We start from the raw sequence: 16,639 nt of genomic DNA on the forward strand, positions 1-16,639 counted from the left end.
ATTACTTATTTATTATGGACATTTAAATTTCTTATAAACCATTGGATAGTGCAGGATCAAGGATACATATAATTCAGTTGTTATCATTTTACAAGTCCATATCTCTTTTAAGGCCACATATGATTCACTCTGAATTCAGAAATTATTGAAGTGTTTTTATAAGTGTGACTTATTCCACTGGATGAGAAGAACTTGCAATCTGTTATCTGATGCACATAACTGTATACAGATTTTCCTGAAATCTCAAGTAAAAATTACATTTTTATACGACCGCAAAATTTGAAAAAAGTTTCGTCATATATTGCTATCACGTTGGCGTCGTTGTCTGCGTCGTCGTAGTCGTCGTCGGCGTCTGAATACTTTTAGTTTTCGCACTCTAACTTTAGTTTAAGTTAATAGAAATCAATGAAATTTAAACACAATGTTTATGACCACAAAAGGAAGGTTGCTATTGATTTTGGGAGTTTAGGTCCCAACAGTTTAGGAAGTAGGGGCCAAAAAGGGACCCAAAAAAGCATTTTTCTTGGTTTTCGCACCATAACGTTAGTATAAGTAAATAGAAATCTATGAAATTTAAACACAAGGTTTATGACCATAAAAGGTAGGTTAGTATTGATTTTTCGGAGTTTTGGTCCCAACAGTTTAAGAATAAGGGGCCCAAAGGGTCCAAAATTAAACTTTGTTTGATTTCATCAAAATTGAATAATTGGGGTTCTTTGATATGCCGAATCTAACTGTGTATGTAGATTTTAAACTTTTGGTCCCGTTTTCAAATTGGTGTACATTAAGGTCCAAAGGGTCCAAAATTAAACTTAGTTTGATTTTGACAAAAATGAATCGGTTGGGTTCTTTGATATGCTGAATCTAAAAATGTACTGAGATTCTTGATTATTGGCCCAGTTTTCAAGTTGGTCCAAATCGGGGTTCAAAATTAAACTTTGTTTGATTTCATCAAAAATTGAATAAATGGGGTTCTTTGATATGCCAAATCTAACTGTGTATGTAGATTCTTCATTTTTGGTCTTGTTTTCAAATTGGTCTACATTAAAGTCCAAAGGGTCCAAAATTGAACTTAGTTTGATTTAAACAAAAATTGAAATCTTGGGGTTCTTTGATATGCTGAATCCAAACATGTACTTAGATTTTTGATTATGGGCCCAGTTTTCAAGTTGGTCCAAATCAGGATCTAAAATTATTATATTAAGTATTGTGCAATAGCAAGTCTTTTCAATTGCACAGTATTGCACAATGGCAAGAAATATCTAATTACACAATATTGTGAAATAGCAATTTTTTTTTAAATTGGAGTTATCTTTCTTTGTCCAGAATAGTAAGCAAGAAATATCTAATTGCACAATATTGTGCAATTTCAAGAATTTTTTTTAATTGGAGTTATCTTTCTTTGTCCAGAATCAACTTAAATCTTTGTTATATACAATATACAATGTATATTCACTTTTTACTACCAACTGATAAATTAAAATAATCTTTACCATTCAGTGATAACAAGCAGTTTTTTACATCTTAATATTTTATGATGTATTTAAATGAGTAGTTATTGTTGCAAACTCCATTAGAAATTTTAATTGAGATTAGTTTTGGAATAAGGGAAAGGGGGGGGTGTGATTAAAAAAATTGGGTTCAATTTTCTCATTTGAAATTTCATAAATAAAAAGAAAATTTCTTCAAACATTTTTTTGAGAGGATTAATATTCAACAGCATAGTGAATTTCTGTAAGAGAAAACAAAATTTTTAAGTTCATTAGAGCACATTCATTCTGTGTCAGAAACCTATGCTGTGTCAACTATTTAATCACAATCCAAATTTAGAGCTGAATCCAGCTTGAATGTTGTGTCCATACTTGCCCCAACCGTTCAGGGTTCAACCTCTGCGGTCGTATAAAGCTACGCCCTGCGGTGCATCTGGTTGTCTATTGAAATGAAAAAGCTAGCATTTGAAAATAAATATTTTCATGAAAAAGTATTTCAAGGTCAACTTACTGATCAGGTATCTGCATAAAGGTGCTCAATACCATCCAAACCATTAACAAAGGACTATCATTTATAATTTGTTTGTTTATAATAGGTGGAGGTTAATGTAGAAGCTATGGACAAGGGAGGACATAACTATCATTAATAATTTGTTTGTTTATAATAGGTGGAGGTTAATGTAGAAGCTGGTCCGATAAATGAAAATTAAAAAAATCCCACCTGAGCTTTCTCAATGAAATTTTCACAGTGTATTGTACTCCTTTTGGGACAAATTATATCAAAATTATAGAAAACTTCATCGTCTCTAACTCAAAATATGGACAATTTTATCTTTAGGGCGTCTTGAAATCTTTTGACAGCTTCCGAAGTGCTATTTTTCAACCTTTTTCACCTGGACCAAATCACTACTTTCCTTTAAAATTCTGGACCCAAATTTTTTTACAGTGTAATTTCACCCCCCCTACTTACAATTTGAGGCATTAAACATGGAGAAATGAATTTGGAAGGGGTATAAAAATTAATGGCAAGTAACCCACTGTTAACACTAGGGACTATATTCGTGAACAACGAAAATCAAGGGACGACAATTGTGGTCTCAGACCAGCTATGGACAAGGGAGGACATATTTATCATTAATAATTTGTTTGTTTATAATAGGTGGAGGTTAATGTAGAAGCTATGGACAAGGGAGGACATAACTATCATTTATAATTTGTTTGTTTATAATAGGTGGAGGTTAATGTAGAAGCTATGGACAAGGGAGGACATAACTATCATTAATAATTTGTTTGTTTATAATAGGTGGAGGTTAATGTAGAAGCTATGGACAAGGGAGGACATAACTATCATTTATAATTTGTTTGTTTATAATAGGTGGAGGTTAATGTAGAAGCTATGGACAAGGGAGGACATAACTATCATTAATAATTTGTTTGTTTATAATAGGTGGAGGTTAATGTAGAAGCTATGGACAAGGGAGGACATATTTATCATTAATAATTTGTTTGTTTATAATAGGTGGAGGTTAATGTAGAAGCTATGGACAAGGGAGGACATAACTATCATTTATAATTTGTTTGTTTATAATAGGTGGAGGTTACTGTAGAAGCTATGGACAAGGGAGGTAATTTCATTGGATGGTTGTTTGTTGATAATGTAAATCTGTCTCTGGCCTTGGTAGAAGAAGGTCTAGCAAAAGTCCACTTCACTGCAGAAAGAAGTAATTTTTATAAGCAGATGTTAAATGCAGAAGAAAATGCAAAGAAAAAGAAGCTTAATGTAAGTTGTAATAAACATTTCAGAACTAACTGACTTGTAAAATTTAAATTATAAATAGAATAATAAACTGCAACACAAGAAACTGAAATAAAAAGATTTATTATATTGCAACAATGTATATCATGCAGAACATAATCAAAAGCAAAGATGCATAAGTATATCATATTGCACTAGTGCAAATAAGCTACCGATTTGACTCAAATTCTCATATTTGATTTATGTGAATGGAAAACATTTATCCAAACTATCAAAAGTATAAAATAAACAGTTTACAGTGCATGGGATAGATAATGCATAGGTTTGTTTCGTGTGTATTTTAGTCCAAACGCCATCTAATTGACTATTGATTTGACTTCAGATGACCATATAAACGATGTAAACATAAATAAAGATATGAATAGATTAAACCAACACGTGCAATTGGATTTTATAGTACTGGTTGATTTTATTTTATAGATTAAAAAAAGATGTTTCTTATTGCTTTTAACCGTATAAGAATGATATTATGTGCATCGAATTAGTAATCAAATGATTTATTGTAGTTTCACTTTCATTGTTCATTTTTCTTTAAATAACCAGTACACGTACAATGCATGCATGAAATTATATTGTGGGCCTTTGTTAGTCTTGTATTATTTTAATTTTTGTTTCTAGTGTACAATTTGGAAATAAGTATGGCGTTCATTTTCACTGAACAAATATATATTTGTTTAGGGGCCATCTGAATGACGCCTCCGGTTGCGGGAATTTCTCACTTCATTGAAGCCCTGTTGGTGACCTTCTGCTGTTGTTTTTTCCTTTGGTCAGGTTGTTGTCTCTTTGACATATTCCCCATTTCCATTCTCAATTTTATTGTTGTCAATCTCTAGCTAGGGGTTAAATTGAAGTTCACATGAATACGGATTTAAGGAAGTCGACTCATTCACTTGCAAGTGAATTACTAATTATCAATGTTTCTTAGCGTAATTTGACAAAATTGAACCTTTTTGGCTGCAAAAAGGGAATTGTTATTTCACTATTTCACTTTCATTATTGATTGAACAAAATAATCAAACTTTAGATTTTTTATATATCTCGTAGCTAGTGCCCCTTTAAGCTTTGCTTTTATTGGTAAATATTATTCCTCTATAAGAAATTATATTATGGGTAAAATAAGATCATTTTGAATGAAGATCTTATAAAGATTGACAAGGGTATGAAACATAACTTAGATTCTAAGCTAAGTAATGTTTTTTTGTTGAGAAAGATACAAGGCTGGTTGGCTTTGAGTCAGAATAATATGTCCTTGTAGGTTGACAGGTCACATGAATATCTCTTTTTTTCTTGGTATTGTTGAAAGCTTCTCTGCTGGAGTTGGTTTCACAAAAATATTTACGACTAAGATTGGTCATAACTCATGAACAATTCAGTATACTTACAATCAATCTTAGTAATAAGTTTTATTGTGAAACTGACTCCTGTATATTAAGCCAGAAACCTGTATGAATAGTCATTTAAAAGTGAAAAAGTATAGATTTGAGACTTAATGTATTGTGTTTTTTTAGCTATGGAAAGATTACGTTGAAGACACAAGTGTTCATGAAGAAATTGTAGATGATAAAACTGAACGGGAGGTGAATTATAAAAATGTTGTTGTCACTGAAGTCAATGAGGATCTCAGTTTCTTTGCACAATATGTGGACAATGGTAATATATTATTTATCTTACAGAATTACTGTTGTGAGTTGTAGAAATCTAACAGAAGTGTTGTTGTGTAATCTGTCCTAACTCAAGTGTGTTATCTGTGTATAATATTTATTTAAAATCAAGATTTTTCATCATTTCAGATATATTTTTGGTTAAGAATAGATTTATTTGTTCTGTTGAGTAAAAAGAATTCACAAATTTTGCTTTCTCAAAACTCTCAAATCTTCATCAGTAATAAATAATTCATTTTTTTTGTGGATTGAAACCCGTATAATTTATCTATTTGGGAAATCCCTCAGGCCACACCAAATTAATTAGTAGTTCTTTGGAAAACCCGCACCTAAATTGCCGAAATTAAAAAATAAAAATAAAAATAAAATTCCCGCACGTCGAAAATAAATCCGCATTTTCGACGAACTCGATTCCGGTATTAAAAAAAAAACTTTATCAATTAAGCGTTTGAAAATATGCAGTGTTTGTCATTTGTCAAGCATATTTTTGATTCTGATCAAAAAAGTTGCAAAGATGGAAAACGTGCTGATTGTTTCTGTGGTGAAACATTCAGACAAAAATAACAACAAGGCATACATATTAAATAATACGGCAACACAAACAAAATGTCGGACATTCAGGGAACTATATCAAGAATCCATTGAACGATGTAGCGATGCACAAAGTGAGATTATTAATATTAAAACCATACAAATAAGTAAGTCGAACAGTTTCGATGATTCTAGTATCGAAATATCTGACGAAAATATGGTATGGTCAATATGTAATGACCTAAACTTTAAATATGTGCAGTTCACAATTGATGATGGATCTACTGCTACTAAAGATGCATCAAATTCAAAACCAAGTGGAATTAATGCATTTTCGGTACTCATGAGCTCACAAAATGAGTTACACATGCCTGATAAACCTGTCCCCTTGTCTGGGAAACAGCTCACTGGGCCACAAAGACTTTACTCTGATATCATTGATTGGGCCTCAAACATTGACTCCATGATGCATCTGGTTGAAATCTTAGTTATAACATAGGCTTATAAATGTAGGTTATGTAGGTATTTCCATGTTGGTATGTTTTGGTGTAATTTATTTTCTGATATTTAATTGTAAAGTAGCACTAGCTAGAACCCCCAGTTTCCACTGTGCTTGGATTGACTGGTTAGTGATCCATATGCATAAACACAAAACACACGCCATGCAGTTATGTTACAAGAAGCTAGCTAGCATACTACAGAGGGTGTCTAAGGACCAGAAGGTGCATATACTACAGATGAAAGCAGTGCATATTAAAAGCAGATAGCCATATAAAGTTCATGCATAAAAAAATATGTTCAAAAGTGTATATTTGTGCAGTGTTAATTATACAAACAACAAAACAAAATGAAAAAGAATGCAGAAAGTTGAAATACATATAAAAAGGGAGATAATTTAATTATATCAAATTATGTCCCCTTTCAATTAAGTGAGTTGAAAATTCAGTTGCTTCTTTTAGGTAAAAGATATAAAAATTGAGAGAAAAAAATATCGCTCGCTCCATATTTCTTCAAAATTTGAGGCGAAGAATTTAAAAATATAAATTTAAATTTCGCTCGCTCGCCCCATTTTTTTTGGGTAAAATCTCAAAGAACTATTAATTAATTTGGTGTGGCCTCATGGAGGCCAAGCCATTGTTTTAAAAGTAGAAAAATCAATACTAGGCATTGTTATCTAGGTAGAGGAGTATGAAAATGTCTCTAATCAAATTGAACCATTTCCAAATTTCCTTTTATTTACATCAACACATGATAGTCTTGATTTGAGTGTTTTACCTTTTAAATCTTTACATTCATAGAACTAACATAACATGCTCTCCTTATATAAAATGTATATTCAAAAAAGTATTTTCTGTAAAATTGATTTTCTCTTACTTTTCCAGGACCACAGTTAGAAAAATTAATGGAACAATTGAGGACTGAAATGGAATCTAACCCACCTCTGCCTGGTGCTTATAGTCCAAAGAAAGGCGATTTATGTGCAGCTAAATTCTCTCAGGATGGTCAATGGTAAGCTTAGCAGTAATATATTACTTGAATTAAATGCCTTGACATGAACTAAATAAAACAGAAGCTTATGTAAACCTTTTTATGTAGATAAATAAGTGACAGTTGGCAGGATGGAGACCTATTTTTAGTAAACAGCATAAACATAGAGAAATGAGTCTTCAGTTGGACTACCTTCACCAAATTTATTTGTCTTTCTATTGATGTAAGAAACAATATCACAGTCTTTGTAAATGCGGAAAATCAGCTCTCCTATTGTGAATAAACATGTATTTGCGGCCCAACAAGTATGCTGATTAGTTAGGGTTTTAAAGACATATGAGAAGCACCAAAGAAAGGTTCCTGCACAATGTAATGATAGTAGCAATACGTTAAAACACATTTCAATTACTCTCCCTAAAAAGTACAATGTCCGCCTAGTTGCATTTTACCGGAAGTAAGGGTTTTTAAGACCACTAATCTATATAATATATCCAAAAGTAGTAAAAATCAAAGATTTGTACCAAATATTATGATAGTAGGATGATAATAACACCTATTCACATGCTAGCTGTACGATGTCTGCCATTTTGAATTTAACTGGAAGTGAGACATTTTTTTCAAATGCCTCCCTACCTGAAATGAAAGAGTAATAGTTGAGGAAGGTCTATGCCAAATTTCATGCTTGTAGCAGATTGTGCACAATTCGTTTGAAATATGCTTGTAGCCACCGGACTATTTGGATAGGAATACCCCAAGCTGTCACTTGTGACATGATTTATACCACATGGTCTGCAAAATATTACAGTAGAATAACTTTCTTTCTCTTCCTATCACTTTTTGTAAATCAAGAGTGAAAATTTTGATTATGAGCTAAATAAGTTTTGGTCTTTCTTTAGAAAGTGATGATATTTGGCTTTAGTTTATATTTCATCCATTTAATGCATTAAAAACACCATATTCATTCCAAATCTCTTGTCAAACATTGTTTATTTTTGTATTTTTCATTGCTTTCAGCGGCCATTTGATATTATGGTGTAAACTACTGATCGGAACCGGACCAGATATGACAAAAATCCGTGTTTTACAATAATAACTACATTTGTACAAATGGCACAGTAGACAGAAAACAATGATACCTAAAGAGAAAACTAACCATTAACAGACTATTTGTTAGATAACTTTATTACGAATATATATCATTTTGATTAAAAGAAACAACTGGGACTGATTCATTGAATACCATGAACCAATATATTTGTTGTTGTTGGTTTGTTTTAGCTTTCTAAAGATCTTGATATACATTATTTTCTGTAGGTACAGAGCAAAAGTAGAGAAAAATGAGAAAGGAAAATTCACAGTTCTATTTATAGATTATGGCAATGTAAGTACAGGGGATATGAAAATTGAACACAAGTTTGAAGACAAAAAGATGCAAAAAACTGTCATTATGTGTTCAATTTTCCATTTATTTAGTAGTAATGTTATTTCTAAAATTCAGAGGAAAAGATGAAAAAATATTGAACCCTTTTTACTGTCTGTTTGCAGATTGCTGTTAAATTAAATCATTAGGCCAACTAAAATTAATTGGTATATTTTCATCCAAATTTTTGAAAAAAATGGGGTGGGTGGGAGGATTTTATTTTTTTTATTTGATTTCATATAAAACCCTTTTGTGATGAGGTCTTCATGTATGCAAGTGTAATGACAAGCTTATATCATGTATACATACACAAGTATGAGGAATCTTACATAATTTTTGCAAGATGAAAATATATATTTACCATGTAAAACATTAACTTAATGGAAAAAGGTTGGTGTTTGTCTGTATTTCCTTAATTTGGGACATTTTCTGTTTGTCAACATAAAAATAAAATGTGTATGCTAGTCGGCTTTTTAAATTCAAAATATGGTCATAAATCTAACAAGTTTGTGCTTGTGTTTCAATATCTTTTATCCAGTCATGTTTTCTGTATCAATGGTTTCCATGAATCTTAGGCTTTGGATATCATTCACAGTTTAAATTTCATGACACAAAGTCATTGCATAAATAAAATAATCCACAGTTTTCTAATCACAGAAATTTGTGACATACTGCGATTTGCAGTCTTGGAAACAGTGTGTTTCTCGAAACACGAATATTTCACGTCATTATAGTAATCAATCTTTACTCTCGGAAGATGATGATTTCATCATAGAGCAGCAGAATATGTCGAATTCATTATTTTGGTAATATTAACCCCAGGTACAAAACCGAAATTTTAAACAGGAAGCTTCAAATGAAATGAAATTTTGATGGTTACCAGTAACCGAAATGAACAAAATCCGGAAATCGTAAATTTTATAAAATTCAAAAAATCGAAGTGGGACGATTTCATACGGGCATGTGGGGATGAAAATCTATCAATTAATTTTAATTGGCCTTATTTCATGTATTGTGTTCTAGCTGATCATTATATATATATAAATGTGTATTTTGTCTTGTATTATCAAAATTTCTACAAATAACAGTGTCTAAACTATTTGTCACAATTATATCAGTTAGCTCAACAGGGATATATACCTGTACATATAGTTACATTATTCTTAAACATTTTTCTCTGACAACTAAACAGAAAATGTTTTTAAATGTATAGAAGTAAGAAAGCAAATTTTTCATACAAAATAAGTAAATCATGGATTAAAAAGTCGGAACAAATCTTAGGAGAAGTTAGTGACAATAGCATTCCTTATCAACAATGAATGAACAATATGGTTCTGATTTCTAGTTTATAATTTAATTATTTACAGAGAGAGAAAACAGCATCAACAGAACTTGCTACACTGCCAGCTTCCTATCAAACATTACCAGCTCAGGCAACAGAATTCACATTGGCATGTTCAGCATTACCACCAGATGTAAGTAGCAGACGGTCACATACATGTGTCTACTGATTTGTTATGGTAGTAGAGATATACTTTCACCAAAAATTGATATATGGTTAACATTTGTACACTTTAAATAGAATTTTAGACTGAAATGTTTGTTATAGAAATACTTAAAAAGAGATATTTATTGCATTTATATGCATGCAGTTATATGATAAAAACAGTTTTTGATTCACTGCAAAGTATGCAAGATATCTTTCTGTGTCAGCAGATCTATTTTTGAAATGTTATAATAAAGATTGAACCATTGTTTTTTATTCTATAGGAGGATGCAAAACAAGATGCCTTAGATCAATTCTATGACAGTGTAGTGAACAAGGAACTGAAGTTGAATATAGAATACAGATCAGGTGGAAACTATGTGGTTCTGTTGTACCCGGATACAGACCAGGATGTCGCTCAAGGACTCATTTCTGACGGATATCTTATCGTTGAAAAAAGGAAAGAGAAAAAACTTGCCAAGTTGGTTTCTGATTACCAGAAGGCTCAGGAGAAAGCCAAAGCAGGAAGAGTGAGTAATTTATTTGGTTTTTACAGTCATTACCCAATCATCTTTGTGGTATTTAAATACCTATTGCGTGACCAGTATAAAAAATTGTCAACACAATTTGTCTATTTAAATTGTAAGATAGGTATTGTGAGAGCTCATCAACAGGTGGTCATTTAACTACCCAGTAAAAAAAAAATCACCAAAAGGTAAAATTTAAATGACTGATAGCTACCTTGCTTTCCTCATGTATCATGACCAATGTCCTGAATAGACTTCTATTTAGAGATGGGACATTTTAAGCCATGTCTTTTTGTGTCTCTTTACAGTGAAGATGGAAATTCAATCTGACAGCGAATTTAGTTTATAAAAAAAGGAGATATATGTTTGTTTCATGGTGTTTTAATGTGGGATATATTTTAAGTTTCTGATTCCTGATATGGTATTAAAGTGTTTGTGAAATGGATTTTTTGGATAGCCCATCTAATTGTGAATAACTCTACAAGATGAATTATGTGTGGCTTGGTGTTTTCTTATAGGATATATTTTCATGTTATATTTAATACGATTCCTGAAATGGAATAGAAGTGATGCTAAGTTTCATTTAATATGCAGGCCACCGTTTCACAAAGCCTTCTTAACTTACGATCATCGTATCAGTTTACAATTGGTTTACGTGTGGTCACAAAGGCATCGTAAAGGACTACTAAGTTGAACGCAAGTTTCGTCCTGTGTATCATTGTAAGTGTATCGTAAACCGAGAAGAGTGCTTTCTTTTACGTCCGCACCTTTATCGAGTATGGCATGCCAAATAAACATTTTTTAAAATAATTATTATGGATGGCGAATTATGTTTTTTTTTTTAATATCAACATTAATACAACGAAAGAATTTTAGTCCGTTTTCAATATTATTTCAAGATATATGATGCTTACACAAGGCTCACACTACTTCAGAATTATAGGGAGAAGTGACTTCTCTTTTTGAAACTGATAGGGAGAAGTGGTGAGATTTGAAAGAGAAGTGCTCATTCGCGCTGTGCGCTACAATGTTTGGATTTTACTATAGTATAAAGGGTCATATGTAAATAATGTTCTTTTTATATTGTTCAATTCATATCTGAGTATACAATTAAAGAAACATTTCAAATTAAAAGTTGTTAAGTTTGACTAAGGTTCTTGTGAGAAACTTTCAACTAAACATTTAATATCTAGTACACAAAGGGTTGCCTACTAAGTATATAAAAGCTAATGAATTTGCATGAAGAACGCTGCAGCCATATGTTAGATGGATTAATTTATTTTATAAAAGATACGATGGAGCTACGACTGGGTATAGCTGTAGTAAGTTACGCCAGGATTTACGCATTATTTACGATCATCTTAACTTACGATGGCTTTGTGAAACCGATATAAAACCTACAATTTATTTACGATGGACTTAAGATGACATGTAGACTTACGAAGGCTATGTGAAATGGTACCCTTGATCTTCTTCAATTGGAATTACTGTGAAAATATATTTTCAATATATGAAAAAAGTACAAATGGCTTAGTGAATAGAAATTTCAGTGCTTTATTCTTCATTATGAAAGCGGGATTTACCAGCAATGATTTATTTGTGGTTGTTAGCAAAAAAAAAATAATTTACAATAATTATCTTTATTAGAAAGAACAAATTGTGTATTAAATGTAATATTTCCCAGACCTTAATAGAATAGTCCATTCAGGACGTTGGATATGAGGAAAGCAAGCTAGCTATCAGTCATTTAAATTAACTCTGTCAATTTAAACAACCAGGTAAATCTACAGGTAGTTAAATGACCACCTGTTGATAATAGCTCTCACAATACCTTTTGTACAATTTAAATGGACAAATTGTATTGACAATTTTTTAAACTGGTCAGGCAATAGGTAATTCACTACCACAAAGGTTATTAGATAAGCACAGTAATAAACAGTCAGTCGTGTTGAAGAAAATATTGCTTTTTATTTTTCAGTTGATTCTTTGTTTTTATGCTGTTTATTTTCCAGGTAAACATTTTACATAAGCTTTTTATTTTTCCAGTTTATTCTTCATTGTTTTACAAGGATTTAACTTTTTTATGCTTTTTATTTTCCAGTTGAATCTTTGGCGCTACGGAGACTTCACTGAAGATGATGCTAAGGAGTTTGGATACAAAAAATAAATTGGCATCATTTCAACAAGCAACATTAACACAAGTGGAATCTACAAGATAAACACAAGTGGAATCTAGGAACAGTTTTATTTATATTCAAATTATTGTTATGCATTCAGAGAAAATTTTGATTAAATAACAGGCTTACACAAGTGGAATCTAGACATTTTATTTATATATACATTGTTACTGTTGAATTAAACAGTTTGTATTTTGAGCCATTTAATTTGCCAAATATTTAAAAGTATTATGAATAGAATTTCTATTCATTATTTCATTTTCATATGAGTAGGAACTAAAAAGGAATATAAAAACCTGTAATTTATGTCGATTTATTTATCATTTGTCATATAATATAAACCAAACATCCATAATTTTAGTTTTTTTAAACACAAATCATCAAAATTATACATAGCACTATTTCAGTCTAATTACTAATAAGGTAACAATACATGAGTGGATGATTTTAAATTAATTGAGTTTTGTTACAATAATTTTATTAATATCTTAAGTGCATAAATATAGTAATGCTTAGTAGAAATCTTTTGTTTATGTTATTGTTTAATGTGTTGTTTTTTTGTACTAAACAATAAAAAAATCACATGATGTTGAAAGTTAGACATTTTTATTTTTATTTTTATTTGAACACCTTATTTTCAAACACTAAATCATTTAAATATTCACCAATACACCATTTAATCATCCTAATTACAGAAAAATATCATCTATTTTTTTTATTTTTTTTTGCATTTTTTAAAATGATTGGAAAGTCTTGAGATTAAAAATTAACCTTTTGGAATTTTGTGCATAGTTGTTTAACCAACTAAACTTTATCTGGCATTTGGTGCAGAATTGCTACAAACAAAGCATTCCCTGGTATTTGGTGCAGATTAAATATTACCACAATATCATTAAAACCACAATTCATATATAACAAACATGCATTCATATAATTAATTTGTAACAATTATCACCCCATTGAAATATGCAGCTTAAAGTACTTAGTACTTTATATAATCTATTTTTATAAGAAAAAGAATTAAATGGCTCATTTTACAAACTGTATATTCATTGATAGAATAACTTTGTTATGAAACATACTGTTAATGATTTCTGTTCTTTCATAAGGTTGTGCTGAAGAACTGCAATTAACCAGTCTATTATACTATTTTTGTTTAAAATGTAAATTAACTGTTATGTTAGCTTATTAGATGTCTATTTGGGTCATATTTGCTAATGACAGTTTGAAGTATTGTTTATTTTTTAAAAGCTATTTTGAATGAGTAAGGTTGATAAGTGCAATATGAAGCTTAAAATAAACAAATATTTCTCCTGGTAAATCTGTAGTTTAAGCAAATAAATATCTGGTTTTGATGATTGTACTTTGCAAGATAAAGACTCTGAGAGAATATGTGTTTCGTAGTACAAATAAGACTTGGGGTATCCTTTTACTTGAGTGATATATGTACAAGTAACACTACACAATAGTACTGTAAAAATGAATTTTTGAGCTTAAGTAAATATAATATTAGGTTGTACTTATTTCAAACATATTGTAGTCTGTTTCATTTTTTAACTTAATATTTTATGTATGCAATTAATTGCAGAGAAGTCTTTATCTTTTAATTTGTAAATGTTAATATTTTCATTGAAATAATTGCATTAAAGTTGTCTTTCTTTGCCTTGACAAGTAGACAGATGTTAATAGTATGTTTTATAATAAATAACTTCTAATTTGCAGTGGGTTTTAATTTATTTGAAGCAGAACAATCAATAAAGATGCAGTTTTTCACCTGCAAGGAAATTGACACATAGGATTTGGTGTTCTAGCATTGGCATCAACAATTGATTAGTTTTCTGCTTAAGTTAGTTTTATTGAAACTACTTGTGGCAAATAACTATAAATATAAGTTTGACAACTATTTAGAGGCCACCATCCTTCATCTTTCTGTTGGTATTTCCATCCTCCTGTACCAGTAATTTTTTTTTTCTTTTTTTCTAGAACTTGAAATCAGAGGTTTTTGAAATTTAGTTTCAAGCCACATGTGCACATGCTATATTGTATGATGCATTTTCAGTTTCTCTGCTTCTCCTCATGTTAATAGAATACTTGAAAATTCCTAAAATTACTAATTATATTGTTTTCTTCACATTTTGTTTGGGAACTATTCATTGCACCTTCAACAAATGGTTATCAGAATTAATGTAAACATGCTCTACTATGAAAAACATTTTCAGTCAGCACTCGTCAGGTCTTATGAATGACTCAGTTAATAGCAGTGATCTCTTATGGTTTTTATACGCCCGGGACGGGACGTATTATGGTATACTGTTGTCCATCTGTCTGTCTGAACATCCGTCCGTCCGTCCGTCGTCCACACTTCGGACAATAACTCAAAAACGCTTTCACCAATTTCCCTGAAACTTGAGTGAATTGTTTATATCAATTGACGTAAGCTCCCTTTTGTTTTTTTTAATTTCAGATTTTAAGTTTTGGATTTATTGGGCTTTATTCATAAAAAAGGGGGATTTTTAACACTTCAGACAATAACTGAAAAAGGCTTTCACCAATGTCCATGAAACTTTGGTGAATTGTTTATATCTATTGATGTAAGCTCCCTTTCGTTTTTTTTTAAATTTCAGATTTTAAGTTTTGGATTTATGGGGCTTTATTCATAAAAAAAGGGGTATTTTTAACACTTCGGACAATAACTCAAAAAAGCTTTCACGAAAATTTGGTGAATTGTTTATATCTATTGATGTAAGCTCCCTTTCAATTTTTATAAATTTCAGATTTTAAGTTTTGGATTTATGGGGCTTTATTCATAAAAAAAGGTGGATTTTTAACACTTTGGACAATAACTCAAAAAGGCTTTCACCAATGTCCATGAAACTTTGGTGAATTGTTTATATCTATTGATGTAACAAATAATACTTTATAAAATCTGATGAAAACATAAAATTTGTAAAATCTTTAGTTCAATTTAAAACAATTTCTAGTAAAAAATAGGTTCCATGAAAGTCATACGTTTGTACTATAATTGAATGGTTGCAAGGATGAAAGCACATTAGCAGTCCCTGAGATACTAACTGTTCCCTGAGGCATATATCATTTTATGATAACATACTTTCATCACCTACTTCCTCATTTAGATCATAACTTTCAGTAAAGTCACTTTCACCATCTTCACTTTCCCTGTTATCTTCTTGCTGCTCCTCATTGTCATTGTAGTCTTTTTTGCCATTTTTATACGCCCGTCGTCTTTCAGCTGGGACGTGTTATGGTATACCGTTGTCCGTCCGTCTGTCGTCCACACTTCAGACAATAACTCACATAAGGTCCCTTTCCATTTTATAAATATAAAAGGTACTTGGTACTCAGAAAGTGTGTTGTGAACAAGATAGAATGTATGGATGAAAAATTAAGACATCAAACTTAGTTAAATTTAAAAACTATTTCTAGTTGATCATAAAAATTCATTAAAAGACAAGTTAAAAGAGCAACAGGCGTATGATGCGCTAAAGCGCAGCCCTTTATTTTGTCTATTAGCATATTCTAGTAGACCAGTCTGCATGCCAGCATAAAAGAAACTTTTGGATATCTTTTCAAATACATAAACTGAAGCTTGATTAACTCAATCTAAAAACAATTCAATGACCATTTAAAATTCCATATCTATTTGTCTATACACCAAACTGGTACAATCCAAACATTTACACAATTGGTGGCTGAAGATAAAGTGATGTAACACGGTATAAAAAGAAAAAAAAACAAAGTCTACTAAACACAACATTAAAAATTAAAACTGAACAACATGAAACACATCAAGAACCGGGAAGGTAAGCAAATCCTGCTTCACATTGGGCAGCTGTCGTATTTCATATATAATTGCAAAATCGTTGGTGAGTCTCATTCAATGATGACATATTTGAGGAAAGTAATAGGGGGTGTGTCTATGGCAAACATATCTGATGTCATCTGTAAAATTGTCAACCACTTCAGATAGATGCCAGGATATATAAGTAATGACGTCAATTTATCCTTGTCAGAAACCATCTATC

At 30.9% G+C, this 16,639-nt stretch overlaps 1 protein-coding gene across 1 annotated transcript in view; it reads left to right on the forward strand.

Annotated features, from left to right (window-relative positions):
- Positions 1-14,317, forward strand: part of LOC134686986 (staphylococcal nuclease domain-containing protein 1-like) — a 38,264-nt gene extending 23,947 nt beyond the window's left edge. Inside the window, exons 15-21 of the mRNA XM_063546883.1 lie at positions 3,082-3,270; positions 4,815-4,956; positions 6,881-7,007; positions 8,301-8,367; positions 9,774-9,881; positions 10,177-10,422; positions 12,521-14,317. Of these exons, the coding sequence (XP_063402953.1) occupies positions 3,082-3,270; positions 4,815-4,956; positions 6,881-7,007; positions 8,301-8,367; positions 9,774-9,881; positions 10,177-10,422; positions 12,521-12,586 (945 nt within the window). The 3' untranslated portion in view covers positions 12,587-14,317. The remainder of the gene's footprint in view (positions 1-3,081; positions 3,271-4,814; positions 4,957-6,880; positions 7,008-8,300; positions 8,368-9,773; positions 9,882-10,176; positions 10,423-12,520) is intronic.
- Positions 14,318-16,639: the final 2,322 nt, after the last annotated feature.

Source organism: Mytilus trossulus, chromosome 10, assembly GCF_036588685.1.
Source record: "Mytilus trossulus isolate FHL-02 chromosome 10, PNRI_Mtr1.1.1.hap1, whole genome shotgun sequence".
NCBI lineage: Eukaryota > Metazoa > Mollusca > Bivalvia > Mytilida > Mytilidae > Mytilus > Mytilus trossulus.